This window comes from Oryzias latipes, chromosome 6 (genome assembly GCF_002234675.1).
Source record: "Oryzias latipes chromosome 6, ASM223467v1".
NCBI classification, from domain to species: domain Eukaryota; kingdom Metazoa; phylum Chordata; class Actinopteri; order Beloniformes; family Adrianichthyidae; genus Oryzias; species Oryzias latipes.
In genome coordinates this window covers 4159367-4177464 of record NC_019864.2, presented here as the reverse complement: position 1 = coordinate 4177464, position 18098 = coordinate 4159367, and the positions used below count along the sequence as shown (strand labels likewise).

The 18098-nt window shown below is 44.8% G+C and overlaps 1 protein-coding gene and 1 long non-coding RNA gene across 2 annotated transcripts; both read right to left on the bottom strand.

Moving 5' to 3' along the window:
* Positions 1–5574: 5574 nt before the first annotated feature.
* Positions 5575–6791, bottom strand: LOC105353631. Its single transcript, XM_023955403.1, has 3 exons — positions 6677–6791; positions 6139–6555; positions 5575–6062 (listed from the first exon to the last, which is right to left on the bottom strand). The coding sequence occupies exons 1-3, from the start codon at positions 6789–6791 to the stop codon at positions 5653–5655; spliced, it is 942 nt and encodes a 313-aa protein (XP_023811171.1). The 3' UTR covers positions 5575–5652.
* Positions 6792–10667: 3876 nt separating this feature from the next.
* On the bottom strand, positions 10668–11528 carry LOC111947513. Its single transcript, XR_002873378.1, has 2 exons — positions 11086–11528; positions 10668–11009 (listed from the first exon to the last, which is right to left on the bottom strand). It is a non-coding gene; the product is annotated as an uncharacterized LOC111947513 (long non-coding RNA).
* Positions 11529–18098: the final 6570 nt, after the last annotated feature.

Below are 18098 nucleotides of genomic sequence, written 5' to 3'. Positions count from 1 at the left end.
CTGAGCAGACAGATGAGAGCTGAATGCCTCTTGTGTTGGACATATTTTACTTTTACAACATGGGTTATGAATCTTCTGACACACCAGATGTATATTTGAATAAACCTCTTTTGTAATTTAGCCTAAACTTTATTCATCCTAATTAAATTTATAACAGTTTTTTTTGTTGGAAAAGAAAAGGAGGAGAGAAAAGAGTGGGATGAAACATTTGTTCTTATGTGTGGGTCGTCAGGGCCAAAAAAGATCTGAATCATGTGTTAATTATATTTTGTCCATGAATACTCATTAAATCATTCCAAATGGTCCAGCCGTTCCCTTTTATTGTGTTTATGATGGTTCTGCTGATTCCAGACAGACATGTAATTTCATATTGGATTAACCAATCACATTTCAGCTGTCCTTTGTTGACAGGCAGGATCAGAGCTAATGAGCCCTTCACCATCCATTCTGCAGGCCCTGTAATGCAAAATCAGTGTCGGACATCCATTTACTTCAACAAATCAGATTTTGAGTTGATGTCTGCAGGGCCTTCTAGAAGGCTTAGGCAACTTCACAGTATTCAGACCTTCTGATTGGACAGAAATTTCAGGAATACAGAAAACATTTCCCACTTGCAACCTTGTCCAGTTTGACACAGAGCCACGGAGAACTTTTTGATCTGTGTCGGTTAAAAACAGAGCTGATGGAGGATTTAGCAGGAAAATCTCCCACTGATCTCCTTGACTTCCTTCATCAGAAAAATCAGTGAGATCATAAAGATGTTTACAGATTTGTGTGTTTGGAGCTGACCGTCCCCGTGTCCACTGCGTCTGTTGAGCGGAAATTTTCGTCTCTAAAGCAAATTCAAACCTACGCAGAAACACATCTGGACAGACTGGACTCTCAGCACTGACCTTGATGGTAGAAAAGGACCTCTGGATGGAACTGAAGACGATAATCTACATGACAGGGTGATCGAATTGTTTTTGAGGAAAGAGAGGAGGATGGATTTTGTCTTCAAATAATCAGATTTTTTGATGAGTGTAATGATAAATATCATAATAAATAATATTCCAAATGTATCTGGTTATTTTCTATGTTTTTTGCTGGCTGCAGTTGAATAACTAAATTTGTTTACTGTTTTGTTTATTCAGTTTATTTAGAGGCATTTATTGTGGCTACAGCAATTTTCAATCTGCAATGCAAAGCTCGTTTCTGCATCGTAAAATGGTTAATGAGGGGTTGAGTGATTCAGGTGAAGCACGACTGAAGGCCCAGGTGTGTCATGCATGATCCGCCAATGGTGACAAAGGTAATATATTGTCAAATACATGCATATTGTTTATTATAAAAGGCTTAAGAAAAGCATGATATAAGCGCTTTCAAAACGATTAAATTGACTTATTTGTGGTTGCCTATTTGATTCACTTTCAATTTTGGTTCATTCTGAACAATCTGAATGACTGACCTAAAATGGATCCAGAAAATCTTTATCTAAAACCTCAACCAGTGTGACTCATAGAAAAATACCTGTTGCTGAACAGTGCAGCTGAAGTTTTCCCGATTCCTTGGATTTCTTCAAGATAATCAAGTGTGAAGCCACATTACAGATGTATATACAAACAGTCTTTCTTGCCTTTTGACCAGTGTTACTTTGCTCAGGCAAGAGGTGGCATAGATAGATCAACAAAATTTACTCACGTGATTTTTTTACTTAAATGAAGTACAGACAAATCAATCCAGATAGAAAAAGATGCCAGGGTGATACAGGGAAGTCTTAGGACTGTAACATCTACAACAACTACATCTGCATCTATTCTGATTGTGTGATGGCCAGAAAAAGAAAGGGATTGTATTAGAAAACAAGTTCTTTCATCCATCCATCCATCCATCCATCCATCCATCCGTCTGTCCGTCCATCTACCCATTCAGAAAGAAGCCTTTTTTTTCCGAGATAGTGATTGACTCCATCATCACGTCTCTGCTAAATTATTCTAACTGAATTCAGAGTCAGACAGGCGTCCCCCTGACGTCTCCAGTTGGTGGTGTTCTGGTTGGAGCAACAGAAAGGCCACATCACACCAGTCCTTCTTACCCCCACTGCACTTCTACTTGTGCATTCTGGAGTTCTTTAAAGATTCTTTTATTTTTTTTAAGCCTTAACTCAACCTTGAACAGCCGTACCTCTTGAGCTTCTCTAAGTCCAGCCTGAAGCCTGAGGCCAGCTGATCAGCTTCTCCTGGAGGAACTGAGGTCCAGCAGGAAACTCAAAGGAGTTTCTTTGGATCACTTCTCCTGTTCCTTTCCATCTTTCACCCTATGGGGTTCATTTTGAGTGTTTTGCATCTCATCTTAGTTATCAGTCCATCATAAATATATGGAAGCATTTGTGTTGCATAATTCAAAACACAAAGTATAAAAAATTAATCCTCCAAAATGCTTTTTCATTTTTTCCAAGTGTAAAAACTGGCATGATCCATTTCCATTCAGCAGTTCGGGGGAGGGGGAGGGGCAATGACGTCAGTGCTCATTCTTCTTCTTCTTGTGTCACTACTGCGTGTATTTTACGAGCGCTGCTTCATTGTAAAAATTGAAAAGCAGTTCCAAGTCTCAAGGTTTATTGCCGTTATGTTTCCAAACCAGGCTGTTATTCCTCTGGTGAGGATGCTTTCCACAAGACCCCTGTAGGCTTGGGTGAGGGTCCTGCACTTGAGACCAGCCTTCTTCAGCAGTCTGATGAAGTACAGCCTCTGCTGGGCTTTCTTCACTGTGGCAACGGTGTTTCTTTCCCAGCTGAGGCTGTTAGTGATCTGCAGACCCAGGAACCGGTGACAGTTGGTCCGCTCCACCACAGTCCTGTTGATGATCAGCGGCTGATGTGGCGGTGCTTTCCTTCTGTAGTCCACGATTATGTCTTTGGTTTTTCCATGTTGAGAACACGGTGGTTGTCCTCGCCGTAGATGGTGATCTGGTCTCTGTATGCAGACTCGTCCCCTCCTCTGATGAGACCAAGGACGGTTGTGTCGTCTGCATACTTAATGATGATGGTGTCTGAGTCTGGGGAGGTGCAGTCGTAAGTGTAAAGTGAGAAGAGATTTGGACTGAGGCAGCACCCCTGCGGTGCTCCGGTGCTGTCAGCTCTGCAGAGACCTTCTTTACCATCCTCACCACCCTTTGGTCTGTCAGTGAAATTTGTCATTTCATATTCAAGAAGTTCCGGTATTGACTTTTATTTTGAATAATGAGAAACAAATGCTTTCACATAAATAAGGTAAGCTTCAGTGATAGCGAGTGGTGGGGGGTGGGGGGGCTTGATTTTGAATCCAATTTTTATCACAGAGATCAACAACAAAGAGATGAAGAGTCTACAAAAGAAGCAGATTTTTTCTGGCCATAGTAGAAAACTGCAAAGGGATGACCGATGACTTTTATTCCCATGAATTATGAGTCGCAGTTGCATCAATCCTGCTCACCTGCGAGTGACAAGGATGATTGATCAAAGAGCATTTACTGCACAAGTGGACGCTCCTGATGGTCTGAAGGATCAGTCTGGCTGTGAGTCAAACCTTAGCTTCCTGTGGAGAGCTCAGAGGTGCTTTAATGGCTTTCCAAGTGTAAACCTCCTCTGAAGAGGCTGTGGCGCACGCACATCACGTGCATCACCCAGCCCCTCAACATGAATGAATGATAAAGAGCTCTTCTTGAGGTCCTCCAGATGAACAATACCATTGACCGCAGAAATGGCTTCTGTCCTTTGAGACTAATAATCATGAATGTAATTTGCCCTGTCAATGCAGGTGATGCTCCATGGAGTCTGCGTTTATTTCATTTCAGTCACTGAGTGACTGAAATGAAATATACATAGCATCCATACATAAATATAGATGCTACTTCCTCTGTGTGGTCATCAGAGGAAGTAGGATCTGGAAAGTTCAGCTTATATTTATAACAAATGAAAAACTGAAACTATTAACCAATTCTAAACGCACCTCTTTTTAGCACATACACTACAGAAGAATCACCATCACGCACATTTTACACAAGCAGGGCCCTTTGACAGGAGTGTTTGGGTGATTGAATGCCACTGTTGGAGGGCGTAGGGGTCCATTATGCCCCACTCCACCAATTTTAACTGCCCCCCCTTAGCATATGAACCCACATCAGGCGGACCCTGTCTCCCGCCCCAACCTGGGTCGGAAGGGCTAGCGGCTGGGGTGTATGGCGGGGTTCCTGTACTCCAGATCTAGCGACTCACTTTCTGGGGGGTGGGGGAGTTTATAACATCTGAGCGGGGGAGCCTGTGTTCTCAGGGGGGTGGATGGGGTTCCCTTCATCAGGCCATCGGGCTACCCCAAAACTTTTCCATCGTTGCTTACAGCAACTGGAGCCATGTCCTTTTGTTTACCGTCCCTGGCCCCTGTCAGGGGGGCCCCCGCCGTACATGGGTGTCCACCCTAACCCCCGGGAGAATACAAAAACACCATTTATTAATCTGAACGGCCCCACATTCAGGAATTCTGTCAATTCTCTTAATCAGGCAACATCATCCTTCCCTCAGGAAACTGAATGTCCTCCCAACAAACCATTGATCACATTCATAAACACATTTACTTTTAAAATAATTACTTGTTTTCTTAAGGAGAAAAGCATGCTAACATGCAGGAATTCCTAATTATTTCCACCTTTGTTTAATTGAACATACACACTAAGACCCACTCTGATGAAAATGATGTTTTTAACATATTCTTGTGGGAATTTTTCTGATGATGGAGGACATACAATATATCACGAAAAATTAAGCTTAAAATTGCATTTCTAAGTATTTCAATATTCAAATTGTTGTGACTCAGCAGAGGGCAAAAAAATACAGTTTAAAAGGACATATACTCTGGGCGGGCCACAAGCTCCATGCTCTGCTCCATTCTTATGCATCCACTCATAGACCAATAGATCCATGAACGTCTTCGTTTTCCTCGTCTGAGCTGGAGTTTGGATCTAAACTGAACGGCTGAATAGCTCTGATATCGCTCATCATTTTTGTTGCACCAGTAATATTAGGTTGGGGTTGTGGGGAGCTCTAAGCTGGCGGGAGAGTGTGTGTAGTGAGCTCTCAGCAACAGGGCAGGGAAGGTGGGCGGGGTTGCTTTGCACCAACAGTCCCGCCTGCAACTCAAGGTGGATTTCTGATGAGGTCAGAGGTCAGGTTTAAAAATGGCATAATAATGAAATGACCACTGGGAACTCTTAAAATACATCAAAAGATGATTGGAGAGGGAATTTAACATTGAACATGTAAGTATGCACCTATATTCAAACGGATTCTGAAATTCAAAAGTACAATAAAAAAATTATTTTACAATTGATTTATGCTAAATGACTTAATATTTATTCAATTTGTGCTGAATCTGAAGATGTCTAAAGTGAGAATTTTGCACTAATACGCATAGGTCATATTTTATTTCCCAACGTGGCGCAGAACTCCTCATGACTTTGAGCTGAGTTTAAAGACTTGTAGAATGAACTGAAACTGAAGCAGTTCATACCAAACACAGGCAAGTTTCCTAATGACTGTGAAGAAGTGCATGAGTGTCGTATTGTGTTTGTAATCTGCATGCAAGATCCCAGCTCAGGTTCCACGAAGATTTGAATACACTTTCAGCAAAATCTCTGTTTTTACAGGATTCTTGTCATGGTCAGAACACGAGACGGACCCAGATGCTGGAACCCAGTACGAGGAGACAGGTAAGTGGATAAATGTAATTTAATGTCACTGAATATGGCGAAGGCTTGGAGGAGCGTGGCTAGGTCGAGACTAGAAGGCGTGGCTTTGAGCGTGGTGGAGAAGCCTGAGCGAGCTGTAGCTTTTGCTGACAGAGGTGCAGCTGCAGCGCTACTGGAGATCTTGAGAGTGGTGTGACTGAAGGTCTTGGAGGGGTGTTGCTGGAGTTCTTGTGAGTGGCGAGGCTGGAGGACCAGTGTAGCCGGAACCAGTGCGTGCTGTGGCCGAAGAGCGTCGGCGTCTGGGAGGTAGCTGCAGCTCAAGGTGGTGTAGGTTCCAGGTGACAATCGTGGCATGACAAAACCTGAGGCACAAGACAAACGAGGTTAGCGTGGTTCTAGACAAGGGAGCCAGACGTGGAGCACTGGATGACTAGGCACCATCAGGGTTAACGAACTGGCGAAGACTCTTGGAGTTGGGTCTCCTTAAGAAGCAGGTGAGTTGATGAGTTGATTGGTCACAGCTGGAGTCAGGAGCAGAGCAGGGCTGGAAGGGGGAGGAGACTGGCAGGCACCATGACAGTACCCCCCCGTCAACGACCGCCTCCAGGCGGTCCCGGACGCCGATCCGGGTGGGCACGGAAGAAGGCAGTGATGAGGGAAGGGTCGAGGATGAGAGAACGGGAGACCCACGAGCGTTCCTCAGGCCCGTACCCTTCCCAGTCCACCAAATACTGGAAGCCACGGCCACGGCGGCGAACGTCCAAAATCTTGGAGACCGTGAAAGCCGGAGCGCCGTCAATGATACGGGCGGGCGGAGGGGAGACAGAAGGCGGGCACAAGGGACTATCAAAGGTTCTTAATTTGTGAGACGTGGAATGACGGGTGTACCTTAAGGGCTGCCGGCAACTTGAGGCAAACGCAGGCAGGGTTGATGATTTTGTCAATAATGTAGGGGCCAATAAAGCGGGGAGCCAACTTCCTGGAAGTGGACTGCAAAGGGATGTTCTTGGCAGACAGCCACACCTTTTGACCGACCTGATAAGCGGGTCCCACCACCCTGCGACGATTGGCTGATCTGCAGTTGCGTTCATTGGTTCGGAGCAGGGCTTCTCTGGTCTGATTCCACACCCGCTGGCAACGCTGTAAATGGTGTTGGATCGACGGAACCGCCAGATCCAGTTCCTGAGAAGGAAACAATGGAGGAGAATATCCGAGCGAGGCTTCAAACGGTGAGACCCCTGTGGCAGAGTAGATATGGGAATTATGGGCGTATTCAATCCATACAAGAAACTTCGCCCAATCAGTTGGGTTTTGGGCAGCCAGACAGCGAAGGGATGCTTCCAGCTCCTGATTGGCCCGTTCCGCTTGCCCGTTGGTTTGGGGATGGTACCCGGAGGATAGACTGGTGGTGGCACCCAGAGCGGAACAGAAGGCCTTCCAAACTTGGGAAACAAACTGTGGACCCCTGTTGGAAACGATATCGCTAGGGATCCCATGAAGTCGAAAGACATGTTGGACTAAGATATCAGCAGTACTGGTGGCGGTAGGTAGTTGGGGAAGTGGAATGAACTGAGCAGCCTTGGAGAAACGGTCAACAACAGTGAGTATAACTGAATGACCTTGGGAAGGGGGTAACCCCGTAACAAAATCAATGCTGATGTGAGACCATGGTCTGTGCGGCGTAGGCAGGGGCCGCAACAGTCCTGAAGGTGGAGAGTTGGAAGATTTGGACCGTGCGCAAGTAGCGCAGGCGGCCACGTACTCACGCACATCCTTCTCCATATTCGGCCAGAAGAACCTCTTCCTGATGAGGTTGAGGGTGCGGTAGATGCCTCCATGACAGGCTATACGGGAATTGTGGCCCCAAACTAGCACGTCTGACCGGAGAGAGGTGGGAACGTAAAGGATGCCGTTAGGACAGGGATCATGGTCGGGTTCCTCACCTTGGGCATTAATGACCCGGTTCTCAATATCCCAGGTCAGACTTCCCACGATGCAAGTGGCAGGGATGATGGAAGCAGTATCATTTGGTCCGTCAGTGCTGAATTTCCTGGAAAGGGCGTCAGGTTTGACATTTCTACTGCCTGGCCTGTAAGTAATGGTGAAGTCGAAGCGATCAAAAAATAACCACCTGGCTTGGCGAGAATTCAGTCTTTTTGCGGATCTTAAATATTCCAGATTTTTATGGTCAGTCCAAACTATGAATGGTTGTTTTGCCCCCTCCAGCCAGTGCCGCCACTCCTCCAAAGCCAACTTGATGGCAAGCAACTCTCGGTTACCCACGTCATAATTTCGCTCTGCAGGTGAAAGCTTCTTAGAAAAGAAAGCACACGGTTTGAGTTTGCCAGAGGATGCTTCACGTTGGGAGAGAACAGCGCCAACCCCAGTATCAGAGGCGTCAACTTCGACCACAAACTGTCTATTCGGGTCAGGTTGGATGAGAATAGGAGCCAAAATAAACAATGACTTGAGTTTGTCAAAAGCAGCCTGTGCCTTTGGGTTCCAAATAAAAGGTTTGGAGATGGAAGTTAACTGAGTGAGGGGTGAAGCAATACTGCTGTAGTTGCGTATGAACCGCCGATAAAAATTAGCGAACCCCAGAAACTGCTGCAGCTTTTTACGTGACTCCGGTGGTTCCCACTGAGTGACGGCTTCTATTTTAGCGGGATCAGGACGGATGCTGCCAGCCTCAAGAATATAGCCGAGGAACTGGACAGAGGAAGCATGGAACTGGCATTTCTCCGCTTTAACAAAAAGTTGGTTCTCGAGCAGTCTGGAGAGAACCAAACTGACATGGTTTTCATGCAGCACAGGATCAGGTGAGAATATCAAGATGTCATCGAGATAGACGAAAACAAAACGATTAATGAAGTCCCGGAGGATATCATTAACAAGTCTCTGGAATACTGCAGGGGCGTTGTAAGACCGAAAGGCATGACGAGGTATTCATAATGACCCAGAGGCGTATTGAATGCGGTCTTCCACTCGTCGCCTTCTTTAATGCGGACTAAATGATAGGCATTACGTAGGTCGAGTTTGGTAAATATGTGGGCCCCCTGCACTGAATCGAACACGGAGCTGATAAGTGGAAGAGAGTATTTGTCCTTAACTGTAATTTGATTAAGTTCCCGGTAATCGATGCAGGGTCGTAGCGTTTTGTCCTTCTTAGAGACGAAAAAGAACCCAGCACCCACCGGGGACGAGGAGGGTCGAATGTGACCGGAGGATAGAGCTTCATGGATATACGACTCCATGGCTGCCTTTTCAGGACCAGACAGGTTAAATAAATGTCCTTTGGGTAGAGTAGCCCCAGGCAGGAGTTCAATGGCACAGTCATAAGGTCTGTGCGGAGGTAAAGAATTAGCCTTGAGTTTACTGAAAACGGTTTTAAACTCATGATAGCACGGGGGTACTGACGAAAGATCAATAAGTTCAGTAGTTACGTTGACGTCGGAAGGTACAGTAGGCATAGCTGAACGAAGGCAATTAGCTAGACAAAAGGCACTCCAGGTAACCACTCGGTGAGAGGCTCAGTCCAAACGTGGGTTGTGCAGCTTAAGCCAAGAATAACCTAAAACCACTGGGTTTTGAGGCGCATGCGTGACATAGAATTGTATAAACTCGTGGTGTTTGCCAGAGGAAACGAACTGAATAGGTCTAGTGCGGTGAGTGATAACAGCGAGGTGCTGACCCCCCAACCCTGTGGTTTTAACTGGGTTTTCTAAAGGTTCCATGGGCAGCGACAGTGATTTCACTAAATCAGAATCAATAAGACTTTGTTCGGCCCCAGAATCAACTAAAGCATGGATTTCAGTGACAGCGGACTTGAAACATAGCTTGACAGGAACATAGAAAAAGTTCTTGGACGTGGGAAAAGCAGTCTGACCCGCCCGCGGCCTGTCGTCTAGCGGGGGCTCCTGGAGTTTAAACGGAGCCTGCATTGAGAAACCTTATGATTCGGATCACCGCAGTAGAAACAAAGACCTTCGTCTCTACGCTTCTGACGTTCTTCAGCTGACAGTTTTGAGTGCCCAATCTGTATGGGTTCCTCGGAGCTGCTACGTGACATGGCCGGGGAAAAACCAACTGGATCACCCGGGGGTGCATGTGGTTTAGCTAATGGCGGCTTGCGGGGTTGTGAGTTACGTTCGTGTTGACGTTCTCTGAGGCGGGTATCAGAGCGTAGCGCAGCAGCCACAAGATCTTCAAAAGACTGAGCTTCGGGCTGAGTGCATAAATGATCCTTGATGGCGTCATTTAATGATTGATAGAAGATACCACGAAGTGCCGGATCAGACCAGCCTGCTTCTACCGCTAGAATACGAAAGTCAATCACGTGATCGCTGACAGATCGATTACGTTGGTTGAGCCTCAGTAATCGTCTGGTGGCTTCTTCCTGTTTTTTCGGCTGATCAAATACGAGTCGGAACTCACCAATGAAGCTTTCGAAGGACAGATGAGTGACGGGATTGGCGGCGAGAAAAGCTTGGGCCCACTGTAGCGCTTTACCTCTGAGTGAGTTGACTAATAAAGTTATCTTGCTGTGATCCGAGTGGTAGAAACGAGGCGCTTGTAGAAACAGGAGTTGACACTGCAGTAGGAAACCCCTGCAAACTTCGACGTCGCCATGGAACTGCTCTGGCTGGAGACGGAAGTTTTCCGGAAGTGAGGCGGAACTAGAGACAGGCGGATCGCTGGAAGGTGGAAGTGACGCTGGAACAGCAGAGACGGATTGTTGCCCAGTTAGTTCTAGCAAGGTTTGTGTCACACTTTCCAGCCGGCAAAATAAGTCTTGGTGCGCGGAGGCCATCTGTGTCTTGGCTTGATGCCCCAACATGACGCCCTGTTGTTTGACTGCCAGGCGGAGTCCTTCCGGGTCAGCTGGGTCCGGATGATGGCCAGTTCGTTGTGTCATGGTCAGAACACGAGACGGACCCAGATGCTGGAACCCAGTACGAGGAGACAGGTAAGTGGATAAATGTAATTTAATGTCACTGAATATGGCGAAGGCTTGGAGGAGCGTGGCTAGGTCGAGACTAGAAGGCGTGGCTTTGAGCGTGGTGGAGAAGCCTGAGCGAGCTGTAGCTCTTGCTGACATAGGTGCAGCTGCAGCGCTACTGGAGATCTTGAGAGTGGTGTGACTGAAGGTCTTGAGGAGGGGTGTTGCTGGAGTTCTTGTGAGTGGCGAGGCTGGAGGACCAGTGTAGCCGGAACCAATGCGTGCTGTGGCCGAAGAGCGTCGGCGTCTGGGAGGTAGCTGCAGCTCAAGGTGGTGTAGGTTCCAGGTGACAATCGTGGCATGACAAAACCTGAGGCACAAGACAAACGAGGTTAGTGTGGTTCTAGACAAGGGAGCCAGACGTGGAGCACTGAATGACTAGGCACCATCAGGGTTAACGAACTGGCGAAGACTCTTGGAGTTGGGTCTCCTTAAGAAGCAGGTGAGTTGATGAGTTGATTGGTCACAGCTGGAGTCAGGAGCAGAGCAGGGCTGGAAGGGGGAGGAGACTGGCAGGCACCATGACAATTCTTTCCGTAAAAAAACAGACTTTGGTTGAATAACCTTTAAGATATCTTTGTATTTTCTTTGTTGCACATATTGTCAGAAATTGTGTTTGTTTTTCTTGCACTATGCCAATTCCACTAACAAATTTGCTGTAGTTCTTTCAAGGCAATTCATTCAAGGCCATTTTGGTTCACAATCATCATTTTTATGCTAGTTTTCTGTATCCAAGAGGCCTTAAGGGTTTGGTCTGCGTGTCCTACACTATTATCCTCTCAGCATGACAAGCCTCCCTGCAGAACTTGACATGGTTCCATCATTGTATCTGCACATTATTATTTTTTTCTGCATTTGTGTGTTATCTCTGTTCCTGTCTCTGCTGAAGTGTGTGCTTGTTGAAAATATCTTTTAACACAAAACCCATTTTTTTTCATTAAATTTCCTTTTATCAAAGTAGCTTCAGCTTTGGAAAAAAAAAAGGAAACATGTTTTGGAACAGAAATAAAAACATTTTTTTAATTAGACAAACTTGGCAAAGAAAGCAGCAAAAAGAGTCTGACAGCCACATGGAAATGATTTTTACAGCAGAGAGACAAAACCATCTGTCCTGTCATTGAGGGGTGGGGGCAGGGATTATATTTGTAGCGAAGCTTGTCTACTCCTGATGAAACATGGACTAAAATTGCTGCTGGTTACACCAACTGATGAAGGCCATGCAGCTGAAGCAGCAGCAGCTTTTAGCATCAGCATCTTTCAGCAGCAACAGCAGGAGCAACCACTTTCAGCAACAGCTTTTAGCAGCATCACACAGCAGAAACAACCACTTTCAGCAGAAGCACAGGCTTTTAGCAGCCACAGCTTCCAGCAGTCGCAGTTTTCAGCAGCAGCCACAACATTCAGCAGCACCAGCAGCTTTTGGCATCTGCAGATTTCAGCAGCAACAACAGCTTTTTGAAGCAACAGCTTTCAGCAGGAGCAACAGCTTTTAGCATCCGCAGCTTTCAGCAGGAGCAACAGCTTTTAGCAGCCACAGCTTTCACCAGCAGCAACAGCTTTCAGCAGCCACAGCTTTTAGCATCCGCAGCTTTCAGCAGCAGCAGCAGCTTTAAGCAGCACCAGCAGATTAACCAGCCACAGCTTTCAGTAGTATCAGCAGCTTTAAGCAGTAACAGCAATCTCTTCCAGCAGTAACAGAAGCAACAACAGCTTTCAGCAGCATCAACAGCTTTAAGCAGCAACAACAGCATCAGCAGCAGCAACTGCTTTCAGCATTTACAGCAGCAGCAAAATCATCATCAGCAGCAGCAGGTTTCAGCAGCAGCATTCAGTAGCAGCTTGTTCAACATCAGCAACAGCACGTTGCAGCCTTGAAAACTCAAACATTACAGATGTAAAGCAAACTGCAGGGTGGGGTCGGTGTTTCTGACTGTGTGAGCTAACCACTGCACGCACAAGCACCGCCCACTCTGCTGCCCACCCTGTCATTTAACATATACAAGCTGAATTTTGTCCAGATTTTCTGGCACACGCGAGTCAAAGAACGTATTTTTAGCTCCAACCTTTGAAGACTTGTCATTAGTCATGCAGGAACGGCCCCACCCTGCACTTCCCATCACCCTTCATTGGGAATGTTACCTCTGCAAAACATGAACTTCCAGAAATGAAAACTTTGCAGTTATTTTCCTTCATAAGTATTTTGTGGCTTTAAAATGATGTGCGCACCTGGATACAAAATGTGTGCATCAGTGAAAACCAGTTGCAAATGCAGAATAACTTGTCCTTTTTCATTTGTAAATTAATTCTTGAAAAAACAGATTTGTGGCTGTAAAAATGTGTGCCCATATTGAAAAAACAAAAAGCTGCAAAAGCATTTTGAACTCCGGCAAAAATAAGTTTGGCTTTTAGAAATAATTTTTCAAGTCCTCATGACAGCACATTCACATGCAGAAATGTTTTTTTTTAAAACACACAGATCTACAGTCTGAGCTAAAACCTTTGACTTTTGACACAAATATTCCGTCTAAACCATTGGATGTATAAGAGAACAGAACTGAATGAGTGTGAGGTCACCTGGAGAAATCGCATTACTTCCATTCCACCAAAATAATGTTAATTCAGTCACCATTATTTTCTTAACCCTTGAGCTATCCTAGGCCCTTTAACGTTGGGAGTTGGGTCATCTAGACCCACTAGACAGTGCTCTGAACCTTTTTTCTTCAATGATTTGTGATCTTCACTGGTGTCCATAGATTACATGAAATCTTTCCACCTTTATCCACCTTTGTCATGGTAGGGAGAACACGTCAATGGAGGGGGGGGGGGGGTCATCTAAGACAGCACAAGGGTTAAGATGGACGGCCCCATGTTGGAGTCAGATGATGTGAGTAAACAATTATTGATATAAGTGGGTCTGAGTCATTGTTTCTTTGGCAACTACTCTCACCAATCAGAACTGAGCTTGTTGGAAGTCCAAACCCCTTTCACTTATAAAGAGGGTTTTATAAAACTTGAATAACTTGCCCTACAGAAATAATATCTTTAAAAAAATCTGCATTATCAAGAAGATGTTAAAAAAGTTATCAGATCAAGACTGGTTTTTCTGATCAATAGAATTACTGAGTAACAGTTGTTTCAATTCAATATCATATGTAAAGCTCAAATTCACAACAACAGTCGTCTCAATGGGCTTCTTATCGTTAATTGTAAAGTAAACTTTAAATCAAAAGGATCATGAATACATAGAATTCAGTAGGAAAATACTAAATAGAACTAACTAAAGAGACTAAACCAAACTGGACATCTCTGCCCCTAGACCCCCCTTCGCGGTAAGGAAAAACTCCAAATAAAACGGAATTTGGAAAAAACGAAGAAACCTCAGGGGTGTCCACATGAAGGAGGGATCCTCCCCCAGGACCGACAGGCGATTTACCAGAACTCATGGAGAAGAATTAACTTATCTAACACTACAACTACATGTTTAAATATCCCAGTAGATGAGCTTCATCCAGATGGAGTTGGGGGCTGGCTGGGGGCGCCAGACGAGCCAGAGACAGGATCCACAGCCAGGTGTAGAAGCAGTAGTAGAGGCGAGCCAGAGACAAGGTACAGGAGCAGAGATGAGCCAACTGGAATCTGGAAGCACTCCCCCTACCCCAGAGTGGAGAGGGAAAGAGGGACAATACATGAATCGCACTGCACCAAACAGAGGCATGGAGAACTAAATGATGAATAATGATCAAGAATGGAGAAGAGAAGGAGGGTAGAAGTAGATGAGAAAAGAGGACAGAACCCCAGTGCAGCGTAGTCTCCCCAGTTTTAAACTTGTAACAGCGTAATGACAACTAATTGTTATTGTTAAGTTTAAATTAAACATATTGACAATAAGTTAAATATTTTCTGATTTCTAGCTGGTCTGCCAGTAAGCCTGTTCAAAAAGGAATAATTTAAGCCTAACTTTGAATGTAGAAACTGAGTCGGCCTCTCTTCCATGAGCTGGGAGTTTATTCCATAAAACAGGGGCTTGGTGGCTAAACGCTCTACCTCCAACTGTACGTTTACTAATTCTAGGAACCACAAGCAGTCCTGCATTTTGCGAGCAAATTGTTCTGTTTGGGTGGTAAGGAACTATATGTCAGGTAGGGACGGCTGGTGAGCATGAAGGACCTAAAAATGCAGAGATGGGAGGCACACGGTTCCAGGGCAAGGGGTTTATTCTCAAACAAAAGGCGCTGCAGAGCAGGGAAACCTAAACAAAACTCACTGTGGGCAAAACATGAAAACATGGCAGAAGACGGTCAGGGAAGAGACGGTAATGGACCAGCACAAGAGGAAGGCAGAGACAAAACTTAAATACAGACAGGACAGACGAGACACAGGTGACAATGATCAGGAGAGATTGGAACCAGGGAAGTAAAACTCAAAAACATGACATGCAGGGAACCTTTCAAAATAAAACAGGAAACAGAACTCAAACATGACAAACAACAAAACTGAAAGCAAAAACCAATACAAGGAATCCTGTATCAAGGATCATGACAGTATGAGGTCTTTGATATAGGATGGGGCCATACCATGAAAGGCCTTATAGGTTAACAGGAGGATTTTGAACTTCTACTAGGAGCCAGTGAAGTGAAACTAACACAGGAGTGATGTGATCTCTTCTGCTAGTTCCTGCTAACAATCTAGCTGCTACATTCTGTACAAGCTGAAGACTTCCTAAGGAACTTTTAGGACACAGTGCTAACAAAGAGTTAGGTGAAAAAATGCAGTTTTACACGCCTGAGAGATGTGAGCCTTAAATGATAAATCCTGGTCAAATAAAACCCCAAGGTTTCTAACTCTGGATTTGGAGGCTATACTTACACCATCCAGGGAGACTATCTGAGCAGAGAGAGCCTCTCTGAGGTTTTTGGGACGTAGTATCATGAGCTCAGTTTTTTCTGGGTTAAGGAAGAGGTAATTAATTGTCATCCAGGTCTTGATGTCTCTGCTGCAGGCATTCAGTTTCTCTATATGGTCATTCTGGTCAGATTAAATGGATAAATACAACTGTGTATCATCTGCATAACAGTGAAAATTAATGTTGTGTTTCCTGATTATGTTTCCTAAGTGTAGCATGTAAATCATAAACAGGATGGTTCCTAAAACTTAGCCCTGTGGGTCTCCGGAGCTAACTTGAGTGCACTGAGAGGAATGTCCATTTACATTAAAAAACCAATAAATAGGATTCAAAGGGCAGATCCTCTGACCCCTATGTCATGCTTTAATCTTTGGAGTAAAATACTGTGGTCGATAGTGTCAAAGGCTGCACTGAGGTCTAACAGGACCAGAATAGAAAGTAGTCCCTTTTCTGAGGCCAATAACAAGTCATTAGAGACTCTAACTAGTGCAGTTTCCGTACTGTGGTGAGGTCTAAACCCCGACTGAAAGTCTTCAAAGTGACTATTGTCCTGTAGGTGGCGGTAAAGCTGGCTCACTACAACTCTTTGTCGGATTTTTGAAATAAAGGGGAGGTTTGATATTGGTCTATAGTTGGCCAAGTCGCTAAGATCTAAACTGGGGTTTTTCAGAAGAGGTTTAACAACCGCATATTCAACCCTTGTGCTATCTTAGATGACCCCACCCTTACTTTGACGTGTTATTCCTGCCATGACAAAGGTGGATAAAGGTGGAAAGATTTCATGTAATCAATGGACACCAGTGAAGATCACAAATCATTGAAGAAAAAAGGTTCAGAGCACTGTGTAGTGGGTCTAGATGACCCAACTCCCAACGTTAAAGTGCCAAGGATAGCACAAGGGTTACAAGACTATGGCACGTAACCCATTGCCAGAGAGATATTTATTATCATTAATATGGAATCATTAATTAGGGAAAAGGTTTCTTTAAAAAGTCTAGTGGGAATTGGGTCTAACAGACAAGTTGAGGATTTGGAGGACGTAATAATTGATGTTATTTCCGCTTGATCCACAATAGTGAAGCAGTCTAATGTTACAGAGGTTTCTATGGATGCCTCCACTTCTACCGCTTTAGCCTGCTCTGGGCTGATAGTAGGAGTAACTTGATTAAACTTGTGTCTAATATTTGAGATTTTACTATCGAAAAATGTAAGAAAATCATCAGAGCTGAGAGAAACAGGAACATGTGGTTCTACTGACTGCAAATTAATCTGGCACTCGTCCTAAAAAGAAATCTTGGATTATTTCCATTCTCTGATATTAAGGTTGAATAGTACTGGGTTCTAGCTCTACGCAGAGCTTTTTTATAATTTAATAGGCTATGTTTCCAGGTATTCAGAGACTGCTCTGAACCGGAGCGGCGCCATTCTCTTTCCAGCTAACGGGTTACCTGTTTAAGAGAACGTGTTTCAGCGTTAAACCACGGTGCTACTCGGTTTTGTCTGACGAACTTAGGTTTCAGGGGGGCAACAACATCAAGTGTACTCCTGAGGGCTTGTAAGGCATCATTAACAAACTGGTCATTTATACTAGGACTGATGCTATGGGAGCTGGACTCAGAGTATTTTCTCAGAATATCACTAAGTACTGGCTGAACTGTGTGTTTAAACTCAGACACAGAACATGAATATTACAATCCTCTATTATTATAACTTGATGTTTGGACAATAGACAATATGATGCTTTCAAACGAGTTACAAACATGCTTGACTTTTGTGCTGAGAAGTGAGCTAGACTGTGATATTACTGCCAAACCACCTCCTTTCCCTGAAATCCTGGATTTCTGATTGTTATTCAGTCTAACATCCTGTTGGAGCCAAGTTTCTGTTAAGGCTAGTAGACTAAGTTTATCATTAATTAACTCATTGACTAAGAGGGACTTAGAGGAAATGGATCTAATGTTTAATAAACCACATTTAATGGTTAGTTCTGCTTGTTGTTATTGTGAGTACTGCTGTCTGTCACTTTAAGGTTTCTACGACGCGCTCCTTTCACTTGTTTTTCAGAACATAGGCTAAAGCTAGGACCTGCTTGACTTTCCCTGCATGGGTTTTGCACCAGCACTAACCCTAAGGGAGGCTCAGAGGAGCGTTTTACACTGCTGCTCTGCGGCTGGGTCTCGTCTCTGGGTTGTCGGGTTGACCGACTAAGGTTAGCAGGAATGTTTCTAGAAAGAAGAGCGGCACCATCCAGAGTAGGATGGATGCCATCTCTCCGCATGAGACCGGACTTACCCCAAAACACACTCCAATTGTTCAAAAAACTAACGCCGTTTTCTGGGCATCATCTAGCAAGCCAGCGGTTAAATGATGAAAAGCGGCTGTACATTTCATCACTGACTAAGTTCGGCAGGGGAACAGTGTCTGACATTGACTTAGCCAGTTTACACACCGAAGCTACGTTTAATTTGAGAACCTCTGATTTCCTTCGTTGGGGTC

Bases quoted from the DNA above. Each gene is read 5' to 3' on its own strand.
- LOC105353631 (XM_023955403.1), bottom strand. From the start codon at position 6,791: ATGAACGCAACTGCAGATCAGCCAATCGTCGCAGGGTGGTGGGACCCG. The intron at 6,556-6,676 runs GTTGGCTCCCCG...TCACAAATTAAG, and splicing joins TTGCAGTCCACTTCCAGGAA to AACCTTTGATAGTCCCTTGT. The intron at 6,063-6,138 runs GTGCCTAGTCAT...CTTGTGCCTCAG, and splicing joins CCAGTTCGTTAACCCTGATG to GTTTTGTCATGCCACGATTG.